Source organism: Mastigoproctus giganteus, chromosome 4 (genome assembly GCF_048544385.1).
Source record: "Mastigoproctus giganteus isolate SK-2022 chromosome 4, ASM4854438v1, whole genome shotgun sequence".
NCBI lineage: Eukaryota > Metazoa > Arthropoda > Arachnida > Uropygi > Thelyphonidae > Mastigoproctus > Mastigoproctus giganteus.
In genome coordinates this window covers 67,822,592-67,848,094 of record NC_143578.1, presented here as the reverse complement: position 1 = coordinate 67,848,094, position 25,503 = coordinate 67,822,592, and the positions used below count along the sequence as shown (strand labels likewise).

Here is a 25,503-nt window from a genome sequence, read left to right as displayed (position 1 = left end):
TTAAAGAGCATTTTCCAGATACCTGGCTCAAGACAACTATTCTTGCTTTTGCCAAGCCAGGAAAGGAGCCTAAATCTCCAAAAAACTATCGTCTTATTGCTCTGACTAGCTGTCTATGCAAAATATTGTAGAGAATGGTCAATGCTCGTCTCTTATGGTATTTAGAATCGAGTGACCTTCTCTCCCACTTTCAGTGTGGCTTCCGAAGAAACAATTAATTAAGTGGTCTAATTAAGTGGTCCACACTGGACCACTTAATTAGACTGGAAACTTTTATCCGAGATGCTTTCCTAAAAAGAGAACACTTGGTGTCCATCTTCTTTGACATGGAAAAAGCGTACGACACAACTTGGAGATTTGTTTTTTTAAAAGACCTTTACAACCTCGGTCTTAAGAGGACACCTTCCCGTCTTTATTAAAAAAATTTTTATCCTGCCGTTATTTCCAAGTTGGTGTAGGATCCACCTTTTCCCGGTCCTTTTGCCAAGGGGGGGTACCACAAGGATCTGTCTTAAATGTCACACCTTTTGCCATTAAAATAAACTCTATTTCTGAACAACTTCCTCCAACTATAAACAGTGCACTCTACGTTGATGACTTCGGCATATTTTCTCAATCATGCAATATGAGGGTTATTGAGAGACAGCTGCAACAAGCTATTGACCATCTTAACTCCTGGGCCATGACTAATGGTTTCAGGTTCTCACCGGAGAAGACCGTTTGCGTCCATTTTTGTCGCAAACGAAATCTCCACCCTGAGCTTGAATTACGACTTGGACAAATCACCATTCCAGTCGTATTAGAGACAAAATTCTTGGGACTCATTTTTGACAAAAAAGCTAACATTTGTCCAACACATTCGTCAGCTACGCACAAAGTGCACCAGAGGGCTTAACATTCTCCGCGCGCTCTCTCTCTCTCTCTCTCTCTCTCTCTCTCTCTCTCAGGCGCCTCCGTAGCCAGGTGGGAAGGAGCAGCAGTGCGTAGCACACGCTTCTTGATTAGACCGGGGTTCGAGCCCGTCACCACCAAATATGGAGAATGCGGAAAGGTCATGGAATGACCACCGTATATCCCGGAGCAATATGGCCTTAGTTGCTAATGCTCCTAAAAACCAAATAACAAACAAACTCTCTCTCTCTCTCCCTTCCTTCAACCTCTTGGGGTGCAGTCCGATGCACTCTACTCCGTCTATACCATGCACTAGTAGACTCAAAATTAGATTATGGGTCTCAGGTATATGCATCTGCCAGAAATAGTGCTGTTCATTGGCTTGACCCCATCCATCATCAAGCCATTCGTATTGCTACTGGTGTATTCAGAACATTGCCTGTCCAAAGTCTGTATTCCAAAGCAAATGAACCATCCTTGTCGCTTCGACGAATGCAGTTGTCTCTACAATATGCCTTCAAGCTGAAATCCCTGCCAAATCACCCCATGTGGACATCCATTTTTGAGCCACGAAGGGGAAATCTTTATAACACACGACAGACCACCAATTGCCCATTCGGCATTCAAGAGCTACTCGATGAGGTTAACATCTGAGTAGACAAGGTTGCTCGATCACCTACGCAGCCCCCTGCACCCTGGCATGCGCAAATACCAGCATGTGACTTCTCGCTCAAGACTGCGACGAAGTCCAATCCTTCGTCTTCTGTCTACCTTCATCTCTATTCACAACACCGTGCAGAGCATTCTGACTTCCTGCCAGTTTACATAGATGGCTCGAAGTCAGAATCATATGTGGGATCTGCTGCTGTTTTTCCAGATAATACCATATCAGAGCAGATACCCCTTGACTGCAGCAGTTACACTGCAGAGCTGCATGCTATAGAATTAGCTCTAGGTCACATAAGAAAACACCGATACCAATGGTGTATTATATATGCCGATTCAGTGAGTGCACTACAGGCTTTATCAGCGTTGTCACACACTAATCATCCAACTCTATGCAAGTAGATTCGATATCCGCTTCTTTTAATCCCAGTCACATCAGGATGATTTGACTGACGCTGTGGCCAAATCGGCAGCTCTGACGAATAATCTTGACCTGTTAGTCACCTATACAGACTACAGGCAAGTAATCCGTAGTAACTTACAATGCAAGATTCGTGGCATCGCCTGATTATTACAAAGAAACTGTCAAATTAAGCCTGTGATCCATCCTTGGCAGTCCAACTTATGCAGGGATCGTAAAGAGGAAGTTGTTCTTGCTCGACTCCGAATAGGACACTGTCATCTGACACTCCTTTTTGCTGAGGGCTGATGCCCCTCGTATGTGCGAGCAATGCGACACCATTTTATCTGTTCAACATATTTTATGTTATTGTACCAGTTTTAGAAATGCTTGTTTTACCGCTTTAACCCATCTGACCAAGCCATATACACTTGGTCAAATTTTAAATGACAATGTGTCAGCAGTTTTTAAATTTTTAAAATCGATTAATATATATACATTCATATGAAATATACAATTTGCTTTTATCGTTTTACTGATTTTATTTATTGATGTCTGTATATATATATGCAGTTTTCGACAAAGTAACCTTTTTAAAGGTTACCAGTCTTATCTTTCTTGAATTTTAACCTTTTCATGGTGCACTATAACCTTGCTGTTTTTGCGCCACAAAAATCAAAATCAATCAATCAACCCTTAATGTCATACCTCTCCAATTTGTATAGCAGTCTTCCATGTGCAACAGTATTAAAAGCTTTCCTGAAATCCAAAAAAAAAGGTATATGAGTATATGATATCAAAATGATTTTTGGCATTCAGTTCCTTTGTGACCACATTATAGTATCTGGTCAGACAAGACCTCCCTTTAACAAACCCATTCTGTCTTAACTATTACTGCAGTCTTGTCTAGATGATCCTGCAATGCATCTTTAACCAGTGACTCCATTATTTTACCTGGAACAGAAGTTAAACTAACTGGTCCGTAATTACTCGTATCACCCTTCGATCCCCCTTTGTGAATTGGGGATACATTTGTACATCTCCAGTCCGTGGGAACCTCCCCTGAGTCCAACGATGCTCTCATAATTATGGCTAAGGGTTTGCTTAGTTGCTTTGCCGCCTCCTTTAATATAACTGGATAGATCCCATCCACCCTAGGTGCCTTTTTTATGTTTAACTTCAACTATTTCTCCACCACTTTGCTCTCAGTTATTACAAAATCACTTCGCTCCCTGTTAGCATTTGATAAACTTCTGGCACTCCCCTCATTGAATAATTCATGTGTGAATAGATGCAAAATGCTCGTTTAGTTTATCAGCTACCTGAGCATGATCATCAATAGCAACCCATCTATGTAAGTGGCCCATTCTGGTTCATCCCTTTCCTTCTAGAATTTACAGAAGTAAAGAACTCCTTGCTGTTTTTCTTTGCATCCTTTGCCAAGGATTTCTCATAATCTGCCTTCGCATGCCTCACCTCCTTTGTGACTTGATTACAGACTAATTTATATCTGCCATAGGCTTCTGTGTCACCTGATACTTTATATGCATTCCATACATACATTTTTCTCTACCACAAGCTTCATTAGTTATGACATCCATTTAGGCTTAAACCTTGAACAGTATTTCTTAGTTGGAATGAAAAGCCTAGTAGCCTCCAAAATTAAGTCCCTGAAGGCTTCCCATTTAGAATTCAATGTTGGTAACATCATCAGTTGATCCCACTGTACAGACTTTAAAAACTGTCTGAGACCTCTGCAGTCACTGTTATGAAAGCAAAAGCCCTTCCCTTTAGCCTTGATGGTAGTTACATCCTTAAGTAATTCCCACATCAGTACATTGTGATCACTGTCACCCAGTGGTTCCTTTATCCTTTATTCTTAATGCATAAATAATCACTGCTGATAATCAGATCAAGAGTATTGTGCGAGTGACCAAACCACAAGTTCCAGTCAATATCTGGAAAGTTAAAATCCCCCATTATAAGACATTCTGATTTACTGGCCCTCTCTATTTCTCTGTACAAATGCTCATTATACTTATCAGATTCATTAGACCTATAACGGTGCCTCCGTAGCCAGGTGGGCAGGAGCAGCAGTTCGCAGCGCACACTTCTTGATTAGACCGGGGTAGTTCGAACCACCAAATACAGAGGATGCGGAAAGGTCAGGAAATGACCACCGCATATCCCCAGAGCAGTATGGCCTTAGTTGTTAATGCTCCTAAAAACCAAATAACAACAACAACAGGCCTATAACAGACACCTACTCTCATTTTTCCTTTCCCAGTGCTTATGTCACACCAGAGTCAACATTGCATTATCCACCTACATCAATTGGATGCACTCCAATTGATGTTGGTGGATAATTAACTAAACTAACAGCATAATCCCTTCTCCTTTCCTGTCCTGTCTATCCTTTCTGTACACATTGTACTCCCCAAATTCCAGTGCTGCACTGCTTACGTCTGTGTTACACCATGTCTCTGATATCCCAACAATATCTGCCTTTGATGTCTTGACTAGCACTTCAAGCTCATCAAATTTATTAACTATACTCCTAGCATTGGTGTACATGCAAGTATACATGCACCTGTTACTGCTCCTAGCCACCCTAACACAGCCCACGTATTTACTTGTTCCACTATGACTCCCAGCAGTCCTGGAAATCTCCATTACCTTGCTTTCCAGGCTGCTGCTCATTCTAATAGAAGCAGTGCAAGAATCACTTTTGCCTATGCCTGCAGCCACTGTTAACCTTTTAGTATTTGTATCCTCCCCAAGCTAGCAGTTTTCCAACTCACCTAGATGCCTTGATAGCATCAGCAAATATTCTGGCACCCTTTCTATTTAAGTGTACCCCATCCATGTAGAAGCAGTCTCTCCTGTCAACAAGCACAGACTAGGCTGAAAAAAATTCTACCTCTTGAGCCGTGCACAATCTCTCCAGGGCCTATTGATTGACAAGGCTCTCATCATATACTCCCTCCTATCGTGTCTGGGCAGAATTACAGACACTTTCACATTCAAACCTAACTCACGACTTTTTTTCAACATTGACCTGTACTTGTTAAGTAAATCTGCAGATCTCTTATTCTTAATGTCATTAGTTCCATGTACAACAATATCACCTTTTGTGCCCTTAAAAGATGATATCTGCTCTACAACGTCATCAACTTTTGCCTCTGGCAGACATACCATGGTCCTGTTCCACCTATTCTTCTTGTACAGTATATTCCCCATCTCCCTTAGAATAGTCACCCACAATAACTAGTTCCTTTAATACCAGCGCATTCTGCCTTGGAGATTGCCTCTGTGTTGCCTGATGCACAGGAATGAGCTCTGCCGTTGAGCTGGGCAGCTGAGAGCTTGATGGGCCCCTTATATTAATTTCTTCAAGGGCATTTACTCTACACCTCAAGCTCTCATAGATGCCCATCAGAATGCTGAGTTGGTGCCTAATTTCTTCACACTCTAGGCATCTAGCACACACAAAGACATCCTCCTTGGCTAGCTCATGTCTCGTTTTAGAAAGTTCAGCAAATGTTTCACATTTCGCACATTTTTTTGAGATGTGATGCATTGGAGAATCACCCCCTTCGTTTCTTCCTCAAGTCAAAACACTCTCGCTAGTCTGTGATCTTTGCTTCGCAGTTCTAGTCTGGGTCATGATTTCTTTTTAAATACAATTTGATTAACAATGAAATTTAATAAGATTAATTATATTTTTGATTAATTGACAATACTATAATAAGCTAACTGATTCCTAATTGAGTGCTTTGTATTACGCTTTATAGTTTTACTTTATACTTTCAGTTCGAGATATATATACGTTACGCTATTTCTTATCGACTACAATATGGTGACTAGTTCAACAATATTGGTGCCAACACCGGGAGTTGTAACTTTCAAAAATCGCTAGTTAAATTCAAAATAAGAAGCTAACAAACGCTACTAAACCTATTTAATATCTCTGTAAAACACAATGTGGTATGTTAATTAACAAAGAATAAAGTAAAAATTAAAAATACTTATCCTTTACAGCAGCCAGAAATCCATCGACTGTTCTCTTCCGCGACTAGAGCGCCCCTTAGGGAGGGAGGGATCTTACTCCTTCCTTATAAGAGTATTTCAACTCTCTCTCTCTCTCTCTCTCTCTCTCTCTCTCTCTCTCTCTCTCTCTCTCTCTCTCTCTCTCTCTCTCTCTGTTGGACTGGCTGGTCTTTGGGTAATTTGCACGGGCAATGGTATTTACACTGTATTGCAAGATTGAGTCTGTAGGCTGTCACAAAAAATGCATGGTCTATTCTTCACTGCAGCACTTGTCTGTCAATTGCAATAAAATGGTTACAGTTAAGTTGTGAAACTCTTCTGGCCATGCAGAGTATAACCAGAAATTTATATATTTGCTTATTTGGTGTGTGTGTTAATAAAAGTTCTATGTCCTTTTATTATAACACTTGTATATTAAGTAATTATGGTTATTCCACAGGAGCTGAGACTTATATTTCCAAATTCACAGAGGATGAATAGAGGTAATTATGAAATGAAACAACTAGTCGCTGCATGCAGAGCAAATGATGTCACTGATTTTATTATAGTTCATGAAACTAGAGGTCAGCCAGGTAAGTTACACTTAAAAGGCATTTTATGAAATGAATTTATTGCTGGTTAAAATAAAGGAAGAATGTTCAGAAATAATTCTGTGATATTACAAGTGAGCAGGATATAATAGTAAGGTGGTTATGTTTAGAATATTAAATCAAATATGCTTAGTATACATGTTAGTATTCCTTTATTTATGGGATTTAAGTGCTCTTCAGTTGCCTTTGGAGATATCCATATGATTACATCAATTTAAGGCCACTGTATTTTAACGTAAACAGCTGGTTGCCACAGTGTCTCAGTGAAAATTATGGAAAAGTTGAATTTCTAGCAGGGAGTACAGGCCATTAAAGGATACAAAAATGTTTTGGATATTGTGTACCTAATCCAAGACATTTAAATGGTCTAAAAATATGAGAAACACAACTTGTCTAGACAGAAAGACTTTTATTGTATTGATGACTATTAACATCTCTCAAATGTGAAGTGAATGCGAGGAAGTTGTTGCTCATCCACCATTTTTTCACTGTAGCTTGCTCCAGTTGAGTTTTATTGTTGTTGTGGTCCTTGTGATTAGTAAATGTTGTATTTGTTGGGGGCATTGTCGAGCTCCGTATTATTTCAAGGAGCTGGGTATATTCTTACCATGTGTGCTCTCTATTCAAAAATTTCATTACTTCATACAGCATGTCCTTGCCAGCTTATCTTACTTCTGAATACACCATGAATTGTCAAACTAATAAAACAAACTTATCTGCAAAAAGATCTAAACCTCTCAAACACTTCCTTGTTCATTTCACTTGGTCTCAATTCTAACCTCAGTGATGCCCATTTCCACTTAGTCTGTCAAAGTCCCTTTACTTTTTCTGACAGAATCCCAGTTACCTGTTGATTCAGCCACTGCTCATCTCAGTTGTTCGAATTATTCGCTATATGATTCCTTTTGCTTCAAAGGTGGTACTTGTGCATATGTCCATTCTGATATTCCCTGTCAGAGACAGTAATTTAAAACCTCCCCTTTTCGATCTTCTCTGGTTTAAATTATGACAAATTCTCACAAATGAATTTGTTGCCTCTATCATTCCCCCAACTCCACTAATCGCTTGGAACTTAACATTCTCCAGCCAAACTTTCCGAACAGTAAGATAATAATCTTGGTGATTTTAACGTTCACAATACCAGCTGCCTTCCAATTTCTAGTCACACGGTCCCATTTGGTCGAGATGCTGATACTTTTGCAATTACTGATGACCTTCACATATTGTTCATTTACCCACCAGAATACCAGACAATCCTAAGTACGTGGTCAAGTCAAGTTGTCCTCTAGGCATCTCAGATCGCAACTTGGTGATGGTCTCTTCGCCAATGGAGCCTTTCTCTCGTGGCCATTCTCAACCTCGTATTGTTTAGCATTAAAAGAATGCAAAATGGGATGATCTGCAAGATTTATTTACAAAACACAAGTTTAGCAGGGGGCCAAAGAACTGTTTGCTAATATTTTATTACATATGACACGCTGTGCATCAGGAGCATCATTTCCAACACAAAGCCAAAATTCAAATAACTGTCATCATACTTTCGTTTTGGTCTTTTGTTAGTTGGTTCCTGTTTTTTCACTCCGGATTTTTGGGGAAAAAAAGGCTGGGATTGTTCATTCTCACTTTGAAGTGCAACAATATTGTGTTCGATTTCATCGACCACAGTTGCACTACTAGGAGTACTTGCTTCTCATTTTAAAGTTCCTTTTTTTGACCACAAATCCATGGTCATTTATTTTAACCTTGGTAATACTGATAATTATCAAAAAAAAATTTATACAAGGAAGTGAGTTTAGTTATGATATTGATTTGTTTCCCCCCCCCCTCCTTCAACCAACCGGTGTACTCCCGGCTAAATTGTATATAAATGGCATATTAGATCACCACATTGCTACTTTTTCATAGATGCCATTACCTCTACGGAACACTAGTGTTCCATGGAAAACATTTTGGGAAAAATCTGATCTAAACCTTGGTTTCCAATAAATGTGCTAAGGCTGTTCAAGATAAGAAGGTTGCATATTTTAATAGCCTGTTTCTAAATCTCCAGGTTCATTTTCTGTCTACACCAAAGCTCACAAAAATTGCAAAGCAGTTATTAATTAATCCAAAATATATATCAAACAGGCTAAGAGTAGAAAACTTGCTTCTTATCCAAATGGTAACCAAGCATGCTGGTCTCTTGTCAAAGCTACTGGCTGCAGCTTTTGCCCCACTCTACCCCCCCCACTCTGTCAAAACCAGATGATTCTATTGCCACTTCACCCAAAGATAAAGCTAACCTGCTAGCATCCTATTTTCTTCCAATTCATGTATTGATGATCTTGGTAAACCACCTCCCATCATTTCTGGTACATTCCATTCTATGCCTCCTGTGGTCTCCTGTCAAAAGGATGTCAGATGAATTTTGATCAGTCTTGATGCTAAGAAAGCTATAGGTCTTGATAGTATTTCTCCACTTTTTCTGAAAACCTATATCACCTTTTTTCACCATCTTATTCCAAAGGTGTTTTTCCTTCTGCTTGGAAATTTGCTCATATTCAGCCAGTTCCTGAAAAGGCTGACAAATCTCTCCCATCCAGTTATTGTCTCATTGCACTTACTCCTACTCTTTTTAAAGTAATGGAGAAATCAATTAACTGCCAACTCTTAAACCTTCCGTCTGGTCAACGATCATCAGTATAGATTCCGTTAGTGTCGATCCACTGGTGATATTCTGGCTTATTTTATCCATTAATGGATAAATTCAATGGAAAAGTTTGGTGAAACTCAAGCAGTTGCACTTGACATTTCAAAGGCTTTTGATTATGTTTTGCATGAAAGTCTCCTAAATAAGCTTCCATCTTTTGATTTTCCAACTGTTTTTTGTAATTGGGTATCTAGTTTTCTCTTTGACCGCTCACTGCAGATGATTGTAGTTAGTTCTGTGTCTTCTAACTTTTCCACTAATGCTGGTGTTCCCCAAGGTTCAGTTCTTTCTCCCACTCTTTTCCTTTTGTATATTAATGACCTTCCACTGACCAGAAATCCTATCCATAATTTTGCTGATGATAGCACATTTCATTCCACCTTCCAGCTCGAGAAACTTTGCATTACACAAACAGTTTCAACTTCTCAAATATCCACTACCAATTCCTTAAATGCTGGGCTCCAGTGGAGCAAAGATAACTGAGTTGATTTCAATCCTTCTAAAACTCAATCATGTCTTATTTCTCGCAAAAGAATTCTTCTGCTCCTATGCTAATCTCCAGTGACATTCTGATTTCTTGGCAAGGTCATATAACTTTATTGGGGATTACCCTGACTTCTAATCTCTCTTGGCATAAGCACATTTGTAATATTGCTTTCTCTGCATCTAAAAAACTGGGTTTTCTGTTTTGCTCTCAGCATTACTTTTCCACCAAACAGCTGTTCGCTCTGTACAAGTCGCAAATCTGCCCTACCATGGAATATTGTTCCCACATCTGGAATGGTGCCCCCAAAACCTCTCTGAGGCTTCAAGAGAGCAGTTATGTTAATTAATGACTGATCTCCAACAGAGTCTCTCTACTCCTGTCTCATAGATGTTCTGTTTCTGTTGCATACTGTTTCTATGGATACTTCCATGAGCACTGTTTTTCTGAATTGGCTTCTACCATTCTCTCTCAGTCTTCCAAAGCAGGCCGAACATGTGCCGCACCCAATCAATATCCTTTTCCTATCCAATTTCATACTCACAGAATCAACTTTTCTTCTTCATATATATTTCCTGAAAATTACAATCTACAGAAGTTCAAGTCTAATGTCAACAGACATCTTTCATCATCTCAACCATCAGTCTTTGCACGGCACTAAGTACTATAGGTTCTAATACCTCTCATGTTTGAGGTTTTCATTTAAAAAAAAACAAAAAAAAAAAGTTTACGGCAATGATGAAATTGTACTGCTTTGTTACTTATTCAAAACAACTCAACCTAAAGCAGAACTTTGGATACAAAGGATAGTTATTTTAGTCATCTGTATTTAGAGTCAGTAAATTGCATGTATTATGTGTTTGATATGTTAATTTTCATGCAAACTAACAAAGAAAAGTTCAAAGTTTCCAAAATAGAGCAACTAAGCAACTCTTTCAGAAGTGACCAATTTGTCCACAGTAAAGAGGAAAAAGCCCACAAGTGCCTCCACTGCATAGGAATAAAATCCAGTTGTTATCCATGCTGTTCTTCCAACTATGTGGAAGAACAGTTTGTGCAGATACCATGCCAGTGATCATGGCTCTGTGAGGGTAACATTCAGTGATAATTTAGGCTATGGGAAAATACCATACTTAATTATTATGTTCCTGAAATATTTGTGAACCGTCAAGTTTAGAAATGTGTGATGAATAATGGCCATACAGTAAACCCCCGCTATTCGTGGGGGTTACGTTCCTGAGAAATGTCGCGAATACCGAAAATGCGAATACTGAGTTATGGCTCCCATAGTAATAAAGGGGTTCCGTTCCAAAGTATGTAATATATAAGAAAAACTAGTCTAAAATTTTGTTTATGTATATATTATATGTACCTTCATAATATGACTATGTACATAGACAGTACATAGTGAAATGCAAACATGAGGTATGGAATGAAAATAAGAAACAATTTAATATTAAATGTAATATTTATTAGAAATTTCAAACAAATCTTTCAAACCAGCGCCTTTGCTAGCAAAAAAACTTATCCCGCCAGTGCTATCACCAGTTTCGCTAAAGTGTTGATAAAGGAGTTTTGCTTTTTCACAAATGATGAGTGAACTTAACGGAATTTTATTTTGAGTTCGGTCTTCTATCCACAGATTTAAAGCTTTTTCCATTTTTTTTCTAATTTAACATCACGAGTTACAAAGCAAATTTTTGAAGCAATTAGAGCGTTTTCAAGGACACTGGCGGATTTTTTCTTCCGATTTTTTGATTGATCGTACCGTTGACTCATTGATTTTATAATGTTTTGCCACTGAAGAGACGCTTTCACCATTAGAAATTTTGTCTAATAACTCAATTTTATTCGCTAATGTCATCACCTTCTTTGATATTTTCACATTTCCCTTGTTATTCGTAGCCATATTTTTGTACGGGTAAAAAAGAACTTGTCCACAATAAAGGCACTTTCTTCCGTTAACACACTAAAAGTCTGTTTTACACTGCAAAACGGTAGATTTATCACTTTTGTAAGCATATCAATTTATAAATTGATAAATTTATTCAATTTATAAGCATATAAATTAAAAGCAAACGACCAAACCTTCCATGACAAGCGCATAACACATACTGAACAAGGATTAGCGAGAAACATCCACACTCGCGATTTTGTCACCCCTCTCTCCCCACCCACTGAGTGCTGTTTTGACCGGGAAAGATAATTTTAGCCACGGCGATGTTTTTTTATGGCGGAAAATATTCACGGCGCTTTAAAATTCACATTTTTTAAAGTTTCATTTTATATTAAATCAGCGATCGCGAATGCAGATACCGCGAATAGCGAGGGTTTACTGTATTTTATATGCACATGACTGATTTCACTTCTGTAATTTTATTGTGTGTGTATGTCCATTGCACAGATTATTGGAGGGGCTACAATTTGTAATTTGCCTCTGCTTTGCAGTTCATTGGTTTCCTTTTATTCTTCAGTGTCTGGGGTGTGTGATTATGCTTACCGTTATTCCACACCATGTGAAAAAAAAGCCTGTATTTAAATTCTCTGAAGTTGGCTGGAGGTCATTTTTATGTATTATTTTGCACTGTGGCTGATTTTCTAATTCAAGAGTTGCCATGGATTTTTCTTTTGGAAACTGGTTCTTCATCCTTCAGAATAGGCAAACTGATTATGGTTAATATACAACATATATAATGATATGTCTTATGATTTTAGTTGCCTTGCCACCAATTGCAGACAAACAAGCGACTGAATTAAAGTTCTGTGACAGTTTCTATACTTCTGACTAGTTTGTATTTAAATAGCTTATGGAAAACAGTATATACTCAATTAGTTGGCTTCCCTACAGCCCAGTTAATCCTGCTTTCTCTTGTGGAGTCCTTCCCTCTGCTGAACTACATGAAACCATGGGGATACCACTCTACAATGAGATAATGAACAATACCATTTGCAAGAAAGCTAAACAAGAAAAAAAACTTGTTTTTCTTTCTTCAAAAAATATGTATGTATTAAATCTGAATATGTATATAAATAATGTCATGTTTTTATTATAACTTTTTATATCATTTTACAAATTATGTAAGAAAATTTATATCCCGACCACTTTAGATAATTGCAAGTCTAAGTACTCCTATTAGTTTTCCTTTAATATGAAATCTTAGTTAAAATTGATTACAATATTTTCTCTCTTTCATAAAATTTATTTATATTGTTAATTTATTTTACAAAGTTGTAGTTTAACTTTTATGAGCATAATTGTTTTACATATTTTATTTCTCTAGATTCTTTGATTATCTGCCATCTGCCTTATGGACCCACTGCATACTTCACTCTTATGAACACTATAATGAGGCATGACATTGCTAATATAGGAACAATGTCAGAAGCTTATCCTCATCTAGTATTCCACAATTTCAAGTCAAAATTAGGAATGCGAGTGCGTACAATTTTTACATTATTATTTAATGGGTTAAAAAATGAAACTAATAGACGAATATTCAATTCTCTTTGCTCTATATTTATCAAGGCTAAACTTCCTGTGCATTTTAAGCGATTTTTTTTTTTTTTTTGTTTTGTTTTGTTAATTACAGTGGAAAATCTACCATTCCATCAAATGTAAATTGGACAAACTAAATGTAAGTAATGCACTAATACTAATGTCTTTTAAACCTCGTTAAATCAATTTTTAGAGAGAACACTTCAAACGCAGAAGCCCACATTTCTTTATATTGTGCAACCCATGGCTATGTAGGCAGCTTTGACTTATGTTCACCCCCCCCCCCCCCCAGTTTAAAATCAGTATGTCACAAATAGTTTGCATTGCTGTTTTCAAATGGTCATATTTAGTAACAGTAGATTTTTTATATTGCTTCCTTGTGATGTATTATGTAATAATAGTTTTAGATTTTTTAGAAAACAGAAAAACTGATTATAAATGCTGATCAACAAAAACAGATAATAATGAAGGTTGGAAAGATAGTTATTCATGAAAATCAAGTTGAATTTCTTCAGAATGATTCGGACAGCTTTCATAGATGGTTGGAGAAATGGGAGTTAAATTTTAATGCTGCCAAATGTAAGGTCAGCACTTGTAGAATAGTATCTCCAGAATAATTTATCTACTTGGTAGGTAGAGCTGAAGAATGTAAATGAGGAAAGAGACTTTTGGATGATGTTGGAGATTTGCAGTTGAGATGTCCCATCCTTTAGGGGAGCAGATTTGCTCTTTTCAGGGTGAAGGCAACCTGTGCGAAGATCGAAGTGAGTATAATAGTGCTCATTGGTGACAAATAAGAATTCCTCTCTGCGAGAAAGAGAGCAGAGTTCGACAAGCATTTTCTCAGTCCTCAGGGAGTCCACAGGAACACAACACATCTTCCCTAAGTCTTAGTTCAGCAAGCCATGCCCTATAATCAGATAGGTTGTGTAGAGTCCTGGAGAGAACCATGGCAGAGGTTTTGGATATGTGATTGAGATGTTTGGAATGAAACTCTTGTAAATGCTACCCTTTGAGGTAGTGTTTCAGTTTGCTTGCCAGATGTCAGTAAGGTGAGCAGTAATGTTTTTCTTTTCTTGTTTCTGGGAATTTGTAAGGTTTGTAGTTTAGGAGGGAGTGCCTCCTTGTGACAGTAGAGTAGACTTCTGGCTATGATTTCGAGGTGTAGGGGCTCTTTCCCTGCAAGGACTTTGAGGGCTGGTGTGCTGATGGCCAAGAGAATATGTCACATGAACTGAATCCAATTTATGTTGATTTCTAGTAATGATGGCCCAATGGTACCAAACTTCAGCTCTGTATCATGCCACTGGAAGAAAAACAGCCTTGTAGAGGGGTGAGAGGGCATGATGTTTGAGCCTCTAGTCACATTTAGAGATCCTGGCAATAAGTGAAGTGTACCTTCTCATCTTAGCTACAAGGTGAACAAGGTATAGAAGGAATGTAAACTTTGCATCGATAATGATTCCCAACTATTTTATATGTTGAATGGTTCTGAGGGAGTCCTTGATCAATATGATGGAGGTTCACCCAGGAATTTATTTGCTGCAGAGCAGAGTTTTTTCTGACTTTTTAAGTTGAGCTCGGGTGTCAGCTCTTATGAGGATGATGAGATTATCCGCAAAAACAAGGAGTGAGGTATGAGTGATTTCACTGGCAAGAAGTTTGTTCAAAACAATCATCCAAAAGAGTGGGTCAAGGACAGAGGCCTGCAGACAGCCTCTGAATATCTGTCAGGTAGATTCCTTGTATTTATTCCTGACCCTGACCATGACGGTTCTGATGTTGAGATAATCAAGGTGGTAATTGTAGAGATTTCAAGGGATGGCAGATTGCCTACATCACAAAACACTTGACTACCACACTGCATCAAAGGCACCAGTGAAGTCGATAGCTATGGCAATAAGATATTTCTGTTCAGTAGTATCTGAAGCAGTTGTAAGAAAGAGGAGTGCATCCTCAGCACAGCAGGTCTGTTTGAATCCATACTGGAGGCGAGAATAGAGATTTGCAGTGGAATATAGGAGATTGGTCCTGTAGTGACGGAGGCACTCAAAGATTTCTCCAGTACTGGCAGAAGAATAATTGGATGGTAAGAAATAGGCTGAGTCAGTGGCTTACCAAGATAAGACTTAGAAATACAAGTTTCCATCATTTGGAAAGGAGTGGTCAAGGCATTTGTTGTAGAAAGCCAGAAGATGCTGAGGGAACAGGTTATAGGATTGCTTAATAATTTCTACCACAATGAGGTCAGTTTTCTCCAATGCCAGATTTAGTTCTTCAGTGGTAAAAGGCTCTTTGGTTGTTGTCGTGGCATATGATCCATTTTCACTGTACATGGTTTGCTGTGCTTCTATTAGTTATTGGTCATTTTCAGGAAATGGGACAGTCAGTATATTTGTTGTGGATTCCTCCCATGGGTTGGTAAGGATGCCCGCAGAGGTCAGTGTAGATCTGACTGCTTCACCACAGGGGAGCTTTGAAGTAACAATTTTATAAACTACACTGCAAGGATCATTGTTTCCAGATGTGGAGACTAAGTCAATCCTGTGGCCCACTTTTTTTCCCTGGTGGTCTTTGTGTAAATGTTACAGGCTGTTCTGTATGTGTCATGGGGCGTGTAAACTTTGAGCTGTGGGCAATGATGATCTAGTTCACTGAAATCTTTTACATATATTATGCACTGATCTCCTGAGGATGTAAAGTGCATCGCACCAGCAAGAAACCAAGTTTCGAAAAGGATTCTTCTTCAGAATTGTAACAGCACAGGCATTGAGGATGATACTGGTGATCTTGTTTTGCACGTTGTTCTAGGGTGGGCTGTTCTGCAGAGTAGAACAGAGGACAGCAACAAACCTGTCCCAGTTGGCATGCTTGAGGGCAAAACTTGTGTTGTCACTGTTCATGGGGAGAGCTGGATCCACCTGACAGACTAGGGAGAGGGAGAGAAGATGGCCTTGTGATCTGAGGTGGTCTAAGCCTCATTTACCTTTCAGAAGGCGAACTTTGGCAAGATGGAATGGGTGGCCATAGCAGCATCAATAGTAGATTCATGAAGAGTACTAGAGAACGTTGGTAGGTGTCTGGGCCTGTTGAGGATTTAAAATGAGGAGGTAGCAATATAGTCTTCAAGAACTGCACTGTTTGTAGAATGGGTGCCATCAGCAGTCAGGTTTGTGCTGAGACAAGCAGTTGGTGACAATGGCAACAAGGATATTTTGGTTGGGCAGAATGGATTTGACTCTTTGTAAATAGTGCACTGTTGGAGTAATGTTTTTGCTAGGCTTGGTGTAGATGGATCCAGGTTCATTAATGACATGTTCACATGCGGCCATTGAGGTGTATGAGTTGATCTTAGTGACAGTCGTTTTTATTTCTGATGATGCAGTACTACTGACTTGGGGGTATCACCAGTCGCTTCAGAAACTTTGTAGGAAAGTGGATATCCTTGAATTTTCTCAGAGCAGACGTATAGCTCCTGGATGAGCAAGACACTTGCATTCACCTTGTCAGTTTTTTTCTTAAGTTGGTCCATGACCAGTCAAGCATGCTAGGCAAGCTGGATAAAGTTTATCATAGTGTTTGTGGGCTCGTTATTGTGTATACCCATAGTCAATCCTCTGCTTGATTAGACATTTGGCTTTCTGGTATACTAGACACTGGAAACATTTAGGGACAGGGACGTGCTCCCTATATATGTGATGTTCAGTTGCATATCCTAGTTTGGACGGAGATTGTCTTCCAGATCATTGGAGTGAGCCCAACAATCCTGTTTACGTTGGCCTTCGATGTTGTGGGCATTGCTTACTTGGGGGTAAAGCCCTTGTTTGTTTCTTCTCTAGAGAAAGCTTCAGAATTCTTCAAGGCTATTCAAAGATTTCTTTGATATCCTTTATTGACTAGTTCATCACTGGAGATCTCCTTGGAACATCAAGATGATGTAGGACCCTTTGGCTTCAGAATTTCCAGTCAAGGCCTAATAAGTCAGAAACTGATGGGTTTTAGAGGAACATTTGCACATCTGCTTTGGTTGTGGTTTTTACTATTACTCCAGTTTCTAATTTTTCTAATGGAGTTAACTTTAGCCTTTTAATGTTTGTCTTGATGTGTTTTGTGAAGGTATTCTTTAATGGCAATTTGACAATTTTTTTGAGGGCATTCTTTAATGGCCTCACTAATTGTCTTGGTTGATTCCTCCAGTGGTTTATGAACAACAAGGTTCTGTTTAAGTTCTGTCTCGGTCTTTGCCTTTGGAGCTTGTTGCTCAGGAATAGGTTGATTCCTCAGTGCTGTTGCATTTGGTTTGTTTATTCAATATTTTCAAGTTGGGCTTCAAGCTTTGTGTTGATTTTTTTCATTCTGGATGTATATTATCCATATCCATATTTGTATAATCTGCAATCTGACTGATGCTGTAATACAGTTTGATTGAATTGCAAGAACTTCCTCAAGTTGTAGCCTTTGTGCCAGAGTGGTATCTCCTGTTGGGGGTTGGTTTCCTGTGATGGAAGTATTCAACTCAGAATTTTGGCCAGGATCTAGTTGTGTAGCTTTTTTACTTGTAAGGCTGGGAGTGGGGAATTTAGTGCCACAGTGGGCAAATGTCATCATAGTTTTCTTATTTGTTGCAGGGCATGGTTGTGGTCACTGGGGTTGCCATCATCTGATAACTCAAGCCTTGTTCTTGTGTCTCCTACCACAAGAAATGTGTGGAGCTCTGCTTCAGCATTGGATGTTTTCAGTTGGTCAATATGTGGTAGATAGGCAGATTATCGAGAATCCAGGTTACCAGGGTTTGAATAGTGTAGCTGGTAGGAGAAGCTACTGAGAAGAGTGGTGGGTGCAACAAGCCCATACAGTGATTAGGTGCTGAGTTATAGCTGGTGAAATTGTGGGCTGCATAATAGGAATGAGGGGTGGGACAACAAATTGAAAAGAAGACCCAAGACTCTGTTCATCTTCTACCTGGGGGTCAGAAGACACTGATCTGCTGATGTCAGTTTTTTATGGGTAGCACAGTTAAAAAGTTTAGGGTCACCCAAGTTAGTCTATGGGAGTTAGCACTAGGTGCCCACTTCCAGAGGATTTCCACTCCAGTCAAACAAAGCTCAAGTCATGGGGGTGAAATTGTGGGCTGCATAATAGGAATGAGGGGTGGGACAACAAATTGAAAAGAAGACCCAAGACTCTGTTCATCTTCTACTTCAGAAAACAGTGACCACCTCCCTGATAGTTATGGCAGTATGGTGAGCAGTACCATAGACAATAGTGCTTGGATTAAAAACAAAGTGGTTGTCTTAAAATTCCTTAGAAAGTTAAAAAATATATATAATAATCTCAATTATAGGTAGTTTGTTTCACAAGAGGTGAGAAGCTTTTGCAATAATATACCAGAAAATGCTGTCATAATAATTAACAATGTGCATTATCATTGTGTTCAGCTAAACAAATTTCCAAAATCGTCAGAAAACAGGAAATAATGGATTGGTTGGCAGCTAGGAATGATATACCCTTCAGCAAATCAATAAGTAAAAGTTGAATTTTTATAATTTGTTAAAAGAAATACTCCTCTGTATAAGGATATACACATTTGATACAATGGCTGAAAAAGAGAGGGTTTCTTTAAAATTATTTTGGTATTAGGTTCATATCACTGCAATATCAATGCATTGAATATTTTTGGGCAGAGTTAAAACAGTTTATCTGAAATATTAGCATTAATGATGATGTTTCCTTGGAAAAATTGCTAGAATTAAGAAATAAATGGATTAAGTCTCAATTATTTTGGAGGAAGAATATTGGGAAAAAAGATGGCTTGATGGAAGAGGTGTGCATGCCTTGTAGTTTTTCTTTCTTACTCAGTATCTTTCAGAAAAAACAATTAGTTGCTCCAGTTATAATGAAAAGGAATATTAAAAAACAGTTTGTTACTAATAGTATTAAGTATTATGTTTTCAGTATTTAAGTACTACTGAAGATGGTAGTTTTTCTTTTATATTTTTATATGGAAATTATATACCGTATTTCCCCATGTATAAGACTCACCTTTTTTCAAAAAATTTGGGGTCTAAAAACTGGGTGCGTCTTATACAGTGATTGTAGATTTTTTTACTTGCATTTCCTGCTTTTTCGTGCTTGTTGTCTTTGCGCTCATTGTTTCGCACTTGTTACTGGTATATTAGGTTGCGTTTTGCCACGTTCTGCTCAGAAATGGCTCAGAAAAGATTTTCGTACAGTGCTGAATTCAAGTTAAAAGTGATCCAGTTTGCAAAAGTGAATGGAAATCGTGCTGCTGAACGTACGTTTGGTCCTCCTCCAACTGAGAAAACAATCCGAGACTGGCTACGAGAAGAATCCCTACTGAAAACGACACAGCAGAAGAAGGCCATTAGAGGCAAGTCAGCAAAATAGCCTGATTTAGAGAGGGAATTGAAGATATGGATTGAGGATCAAAGGGCAATTGGAATTCCTGTGTCCACAAAGATGGTTCAGCATGAGGCAAGAAGAATTGCTGATGAAAAAGAAGTTACTGATTTCAAAGGAGGACACAATTGGTGCTTCAGGTTCATGAAACGGAATGGACTAAACATGTGTACACGCACCAGACTTGCCCAAAAGATGCCTGAAAGCTATGAGCAGAAGGTCCTTGAATTTCATTGTTTTGTCATTCAATGTCGGAAGACACATCAGTTTGAGTTGGGACAGATTGCAAATATGGACGAAGTACCCCTTCAATTTGATGTCCCAGGTAACAGAACTGTTGATAAGAAGGGGGTGAAAACTGTAACTGTGAAGACAAGTGGACATGAAAAGAGCTATTATACAGTTGTTCTAGCTTGTTGTGCCGACGGAACCAAGCTGCCTCCTATGCTGATTTTCAAACGCAAAACAATTCCAAAAGAAGACATTCCTCAAGGAGTGATTGTCCACGTTCATGACAAGGGTTGGATGGATCAGGATGGGACGAAGATCTGGTTTGAGAAGGTTTGGAGCAGGAGACCAGGTGGGCTCTTGTGCAAACCTGCCCTATTGGGACATCAAATTGAAGTACCCCTTCAATTTGATGTCCCAGGTAACAGAACTGTTGATAAGAAGGGGGTGAAAACTGTAACTGTGAAGACAAGTGGACATGAAAAGAGCCATTATACAGTTGTTCTAGCTTGTTGTGCCGACGGAACCAAGCTGCCTCCTATGCTGATTTTCAAACGCAAAACAATTCCAAAAGAAGACATTCCTCAAGGAGTGATTGTCCACGTTCATGACAAGGGTTGGATGGATCAGGATGGGACGAAGATCTGGTTTGAGAAGGTTTGGAGCAGGAGACCAGGTGGGCTCTTATGCAAACCTGCCCTATTGGTGCTTGATCAGTTTAGGGCACACATAACAAAAAACACAAAGAAGATTGCTGCAGAGCATAAAACAAAACTTGCCGTCATACCTGGAGGCTTGACATCCCAGCTCCAACCACTTGATGTCAGCATTAACAAACCCTTCAAAGCTGCCATGAGAGACGAATGGAACCAATGGATGAAGTCTTCTGGGGACAATTTGACACCAACAGAAAGAGTGAAGAAACCAACTATAGGAGAAGTTTGTACCTGGGTGAAAAGATCCTGGGATAATATCAAGATTGAGATCGTTGTCAAGTCATTTAAGAAGTGTGGCATTTCAAATGCCATAGATGGAACTGAGGACGAGGCAATATATGAAGACAGTGATTCGTCATCAGACACAGATGAGGACAAGCTAAGGGATGGGAGTTTTGACAGTGATAAGGAGTTGTATGAATTTTATGATGAATAAAACTTGAGTTCAATAACTTTATGTACATTTTTTTTTTTCAAATTTCGGGCCCCAAAATTAAGGTGCGTCTTATATGTGGGGAAATACGGTAATATTTTAAAATATTATCTGAAAGTTGTATTTTTTTAAATATTTTTGCAATAAGATTTATATTTTATAATTGAGGTGTAGATCTATTTTCTAATTACAAAAAGTTTTATTCCTTATCTTTAAATTCAAGTATAACCATAGGTTTTTGCTGTGCCAGCAAAAAAAAAAAAAAAAAAAGAAAGAAAGAAAGAAAGAAAAAGAAAGGGATCATCACAATTTATTGGAAGTCACCTTATTGATATCCATTGTGGCCATGATAATAGCAAACAAATACAGTGGTACCTTGGTTTGCGAGCATAATTCGTTCCGGAAACGTGCTCGTAATCCGAAGCACTCGTATATCAAAGCGAATTTCCCCATAAGAAATAATGGAAACCCAGATGATTTGTTCCAAAACTCAAAAATATTCATATACTGTAAAAATGATTAATACAAAATACATACCTTTTTATATTTTTAATATTTAAATGTAATATACATAAAGCAATCGAATTTATTAATTATTGGGTAGGACGACTTTCACTGTCTCTAACGGAATCACTGCTATCTGTTGATTTTTTCTTTTTGTGCGACTTTAACAAGGAATCTTTCCAATGACGCTTGCTTTTGCCTCCTTTTGAGGATTTCACGGAAATCAGATTCATCGCTCGCACAATTACAAAACGAGGAGGCACGCTTGATACACATAAACAAAGCTGCCCGCGTGTAGCAACTGAATAAACAACACCATAAATTCGGAGATACACTATTAACACCTCACATTTTACTAAAGCACATTTCTAGGGGTTACTACCATAAAACAATAAAAACAATTTCCAGTTGCGTTCCTGCTAGTGGAATCTGTTATAAACTGGTAGTAAACTCGATCTAATTGCATTTGCGATTATACTAGCTGGAATTGTTGGTTTTTACGTTATTATGGTGAAATGTGTTTCCCCTTCACTGATATAAAAAACCATAAATACATTTTCAAAATCTTCTCTTCATTCCTATCGAGTTGCGTTCGGTTGGGATGATTCTGCGTTCGACTGCCATTTCTTGTAAACACAAAGGCTAATTGTGCATAAGCGAATTCGGTTCGTGTTATATAAGATATCGTTCCCCTATTTATAAATCGTGTATGATCGAATTCGTGTAGTGTAAACACGTGTTATACGAGAACTGACTGTACTCGTATTGCAAGACCTCGCTCGTTTATCAAGTTAAAATTTATTAAAAATTTTTGCTTGTCTTGCAAAACACTCGCATACCAAGTTACTCGTAATCCAAGGTACCACTGTACAAGGCAAAAACTTGCAAATTCAGGCATGTAACTATTTCATTAAATACTCAACCACAATGTAATTACATCCCATTCATGAACTACAGCTGCAAAGACAATGCACTTCGTAGTGAAGCATCTGAGAATGTCATCTCAAATTGATTTGTCCAAGTTTACTATTTGAGTGCCATCAGGAAGTTGTTGGAATTGGTTCCAAGAAATCCAGGCCATTTATAGATTTCCAGAATCAGATGATCAATGACGCCGGGGAAGATCTCGAGTGCTCTTACTAGTGAGTGAAAGTCAAATATACAAGCTAAATATGAATTGAAGGCAATTTGTGCCTTCAACAATAAATACATTTAAAAGCAGCAACTAGAGGGTAAGAAGAATATTATATGAGAATAAATCGCAACAAATCAAAGCTACAGGTATAAAATACCAATTGCTCATTGCAATTGACACTTGAAGGCTACTCAGATGCTTTGCATCAGTGACAGGAACACAAGTGTCAAGTCAGGCCATTTGAAAGTGTGTGTTCTGTTGAGTGCCTGACATCATAATTGTATTGACAAGGAATGAAGCTGGGTGCTCTCCATGGATGAGTCCAGGTACAATCTGTAATGAGATTCTCTTTGGATCTAGTGTGATGTGAAAGAGGAACCTGAAACAATTGTGTGTATATACAGGAACAGCCAGTTTGGTAGAAGTGGATTGCTGGTGTGGGGTGCCATTAGTCTCTGTGGTCATATGTATCTACACATCATCATCTGGAATGTAACCTTACTGCACGCAAGTATAGAAATAAGGTCATATGACTCGTGGTCCCTCCCTATGCTGGTGCTGTAGGTAAAAAGAATATTTTAATGGATGACAATGCTTGGTCCCCTTGTGGTACAGCTGGTCAACAATAACATTGATTATCATCTGTCTGAATTAACCTACTTGCTCCGTCAATTTGAATCCCTTTGGACATATTTGAAACACTCTAGGACATATTACAGCTCATCCAGACTGTCAAGTGATACTTAATCAGCTGGAAATAGTACTTACATTGGAGTGGTGACCAGTTCTGCAACAGTTTATTGATACCCTGGTTTTATCAATGTATCACAGATGCAAAGCATGTTTGGCAGTTTATGGGAGGGAGACAAACACCGGAGTAAAATTGCTGTCCATGCACATGCCATCTATAGTGGTCATAAAAACAATTCCTACAAGATCACAGCACTTTGCTTCTGAAGTGTCACATTATATTAAAGCTGTAATTACTGTTCACTCTGGAATTGTTTTGAACATTTTCAACATAGTGATTGGAGCTTAGCTTTGACTTCATCATGAGGTATATATGTCATCATATTTAAGCAAGCATTGTTTGCACATACTGTGATCTCCTGATTGTTTTGACCAGTGTGCTTACTATGAACTTTTAATTTTGTTCCTTTGTATTTTTTATCATAATATTAATAGTGAAATTAATTATTTAAAATTATGATTAAATAATCACTGTTCACCTTTCTTATTTTGTTTTGCAGGTTATGAACATTTTAAAGTATCTTTTTCCCGTCCCTAAAGAAGATAGTAAAAGAATAATTACATTTGCTAATCAAGATGATTGTATATCATTCAGGTAGATAATTTTGTATACAATGTTTATGTTCACTTGGAACAATTTATAACACCACTTGGAATGTTTAAGAAATCTATAATTAATATATTTTTATAATTTGTGAAAGGATTATTTTAATGTATCATTAGGCAGCTCTACCCCCTGCTTGCTAACCCCCGTGCACACTTTTCGACATAATATGTAGAGGTATGACGGAGTAAGGTAAATCTTTTCTACATAAAAGACACACCTATTGAATCACACTGATCGATATCTAATCTCATATATAAAAGAAAATAGAAAGTGTAAGAAAAAACTATAAAAAAGTAAAATTTTGTGAATGTTGAGTGAATGAAAGTTATTATTGATTGCATGTTCTGTCTACGCCTCTTCACCAGACAGACTGATGGCTATGTGGGTCCCTGAGGGCATGCATAGCCATCAGTCTGTCCAAGCTGAGACCATGCTGTAGTTTTTCCTAGCTGGCATGGTGTGGAATGCTGACACTGGCCATTAGGTAAACCCCCAGGCAAGTGTGGGACAGAGCTGCAAAAAGCACGTCCACCAAAAGAATCTTTCCCTATGTTCTTTTATTCCTACCACCTGGGGTGGTTGAGTGTCCTTCCCCCACCCTGTGTGGCCCCTACCCCCTTTTGCCTGGTGGCTCACCCTACCACCCAATTTCAACTCCCACTTCAGGACCAGAATGGGCGTCTTGTACCAGGGGTCCCTCTTACTGTCTCCCCTTTTAAATCAAATTTTTTTTTTTTTTTTTTTTGCTCTCCTGGGATGCCTAGGCTACCCCAGATTCACCCCACCAGAGTTTTCTTCTCTCCTAATGTGTCCTGGCCCATCTCCCTGTGGTGGTGATGGAAACTGGGGTTGTTAGTGGCTTTACAGCCCCCCCCCCCAAGGCTAAGTAGCCAGAGGAACAACAAAACATACACACCCTGGCCTTATGCAGAGTATTGTATTCTACACAGAGTAAAAAACGTGGATTTGGGGGAGACTACCAGTGCCTCCAGACAGATGTCACTGTGATCAACATCCAATCAGGAAATGACCTATGTAATTATTTACCTGTGCATTTGTAATGTGCCTGCTTTTCAAGGTCGAATAAATATCACTATGTAATCTATGTAAATTATGTAAATGTAATCTATGTAAATTATGTAAATTACATATCACTATGTAATACCTGCATTCACATAGGTCACTTAGGAAAAGGCCTTTTGCTTCGGGTTCCCATAATGCATGAGGAATATTGTTGCATCCGAAAGAGCAGGACGAAAATATTTAACTGAAATATTTACAAACTATAAAAATATTTAAAATATTTACAAAATACTAAACCATTTACAAATACAGTATACAATATTCATTAATATACAAAAAATGTTACAATGGTGGAACATCAAATGTTAGACGGTGAAACACGTGCACGAGGTTGGTGAGCGTTATGGAGGCAGTTGTCAAT

At 38.4% G+C, this 25,503-nt stretch overlaps 1 protein-coding gene across 1 annotated transcript in view; it reads left to right on the top strand.

The window, feature by feature from the left end:
* The window catches only part of LOC150086812 (U3 small nucleolar ribonucleoprotein IMP4), a 92,374-nt gene that overhangs the window by 51,096 nt on the left and 15,775 nt on the right, over positions 1-25,503 (top strand). Inside the window, exons 5-7 of the mRNA XM_090371586.1 lie at positions 6,447-6,579; positions 13,052-13,206; positions 23,953-24,047. Coding sequence (XP_090227712.1) covers positions 6,447-6,579; positions 13,052-13,206; positions 23,953-24,047 — 383 coding nt within the window. The remainder of the gene's footprint in view (positions 1-6,446; positions 6,580-13,051; positions 13,207-23,952; positions 24,048-25,503) is intronic.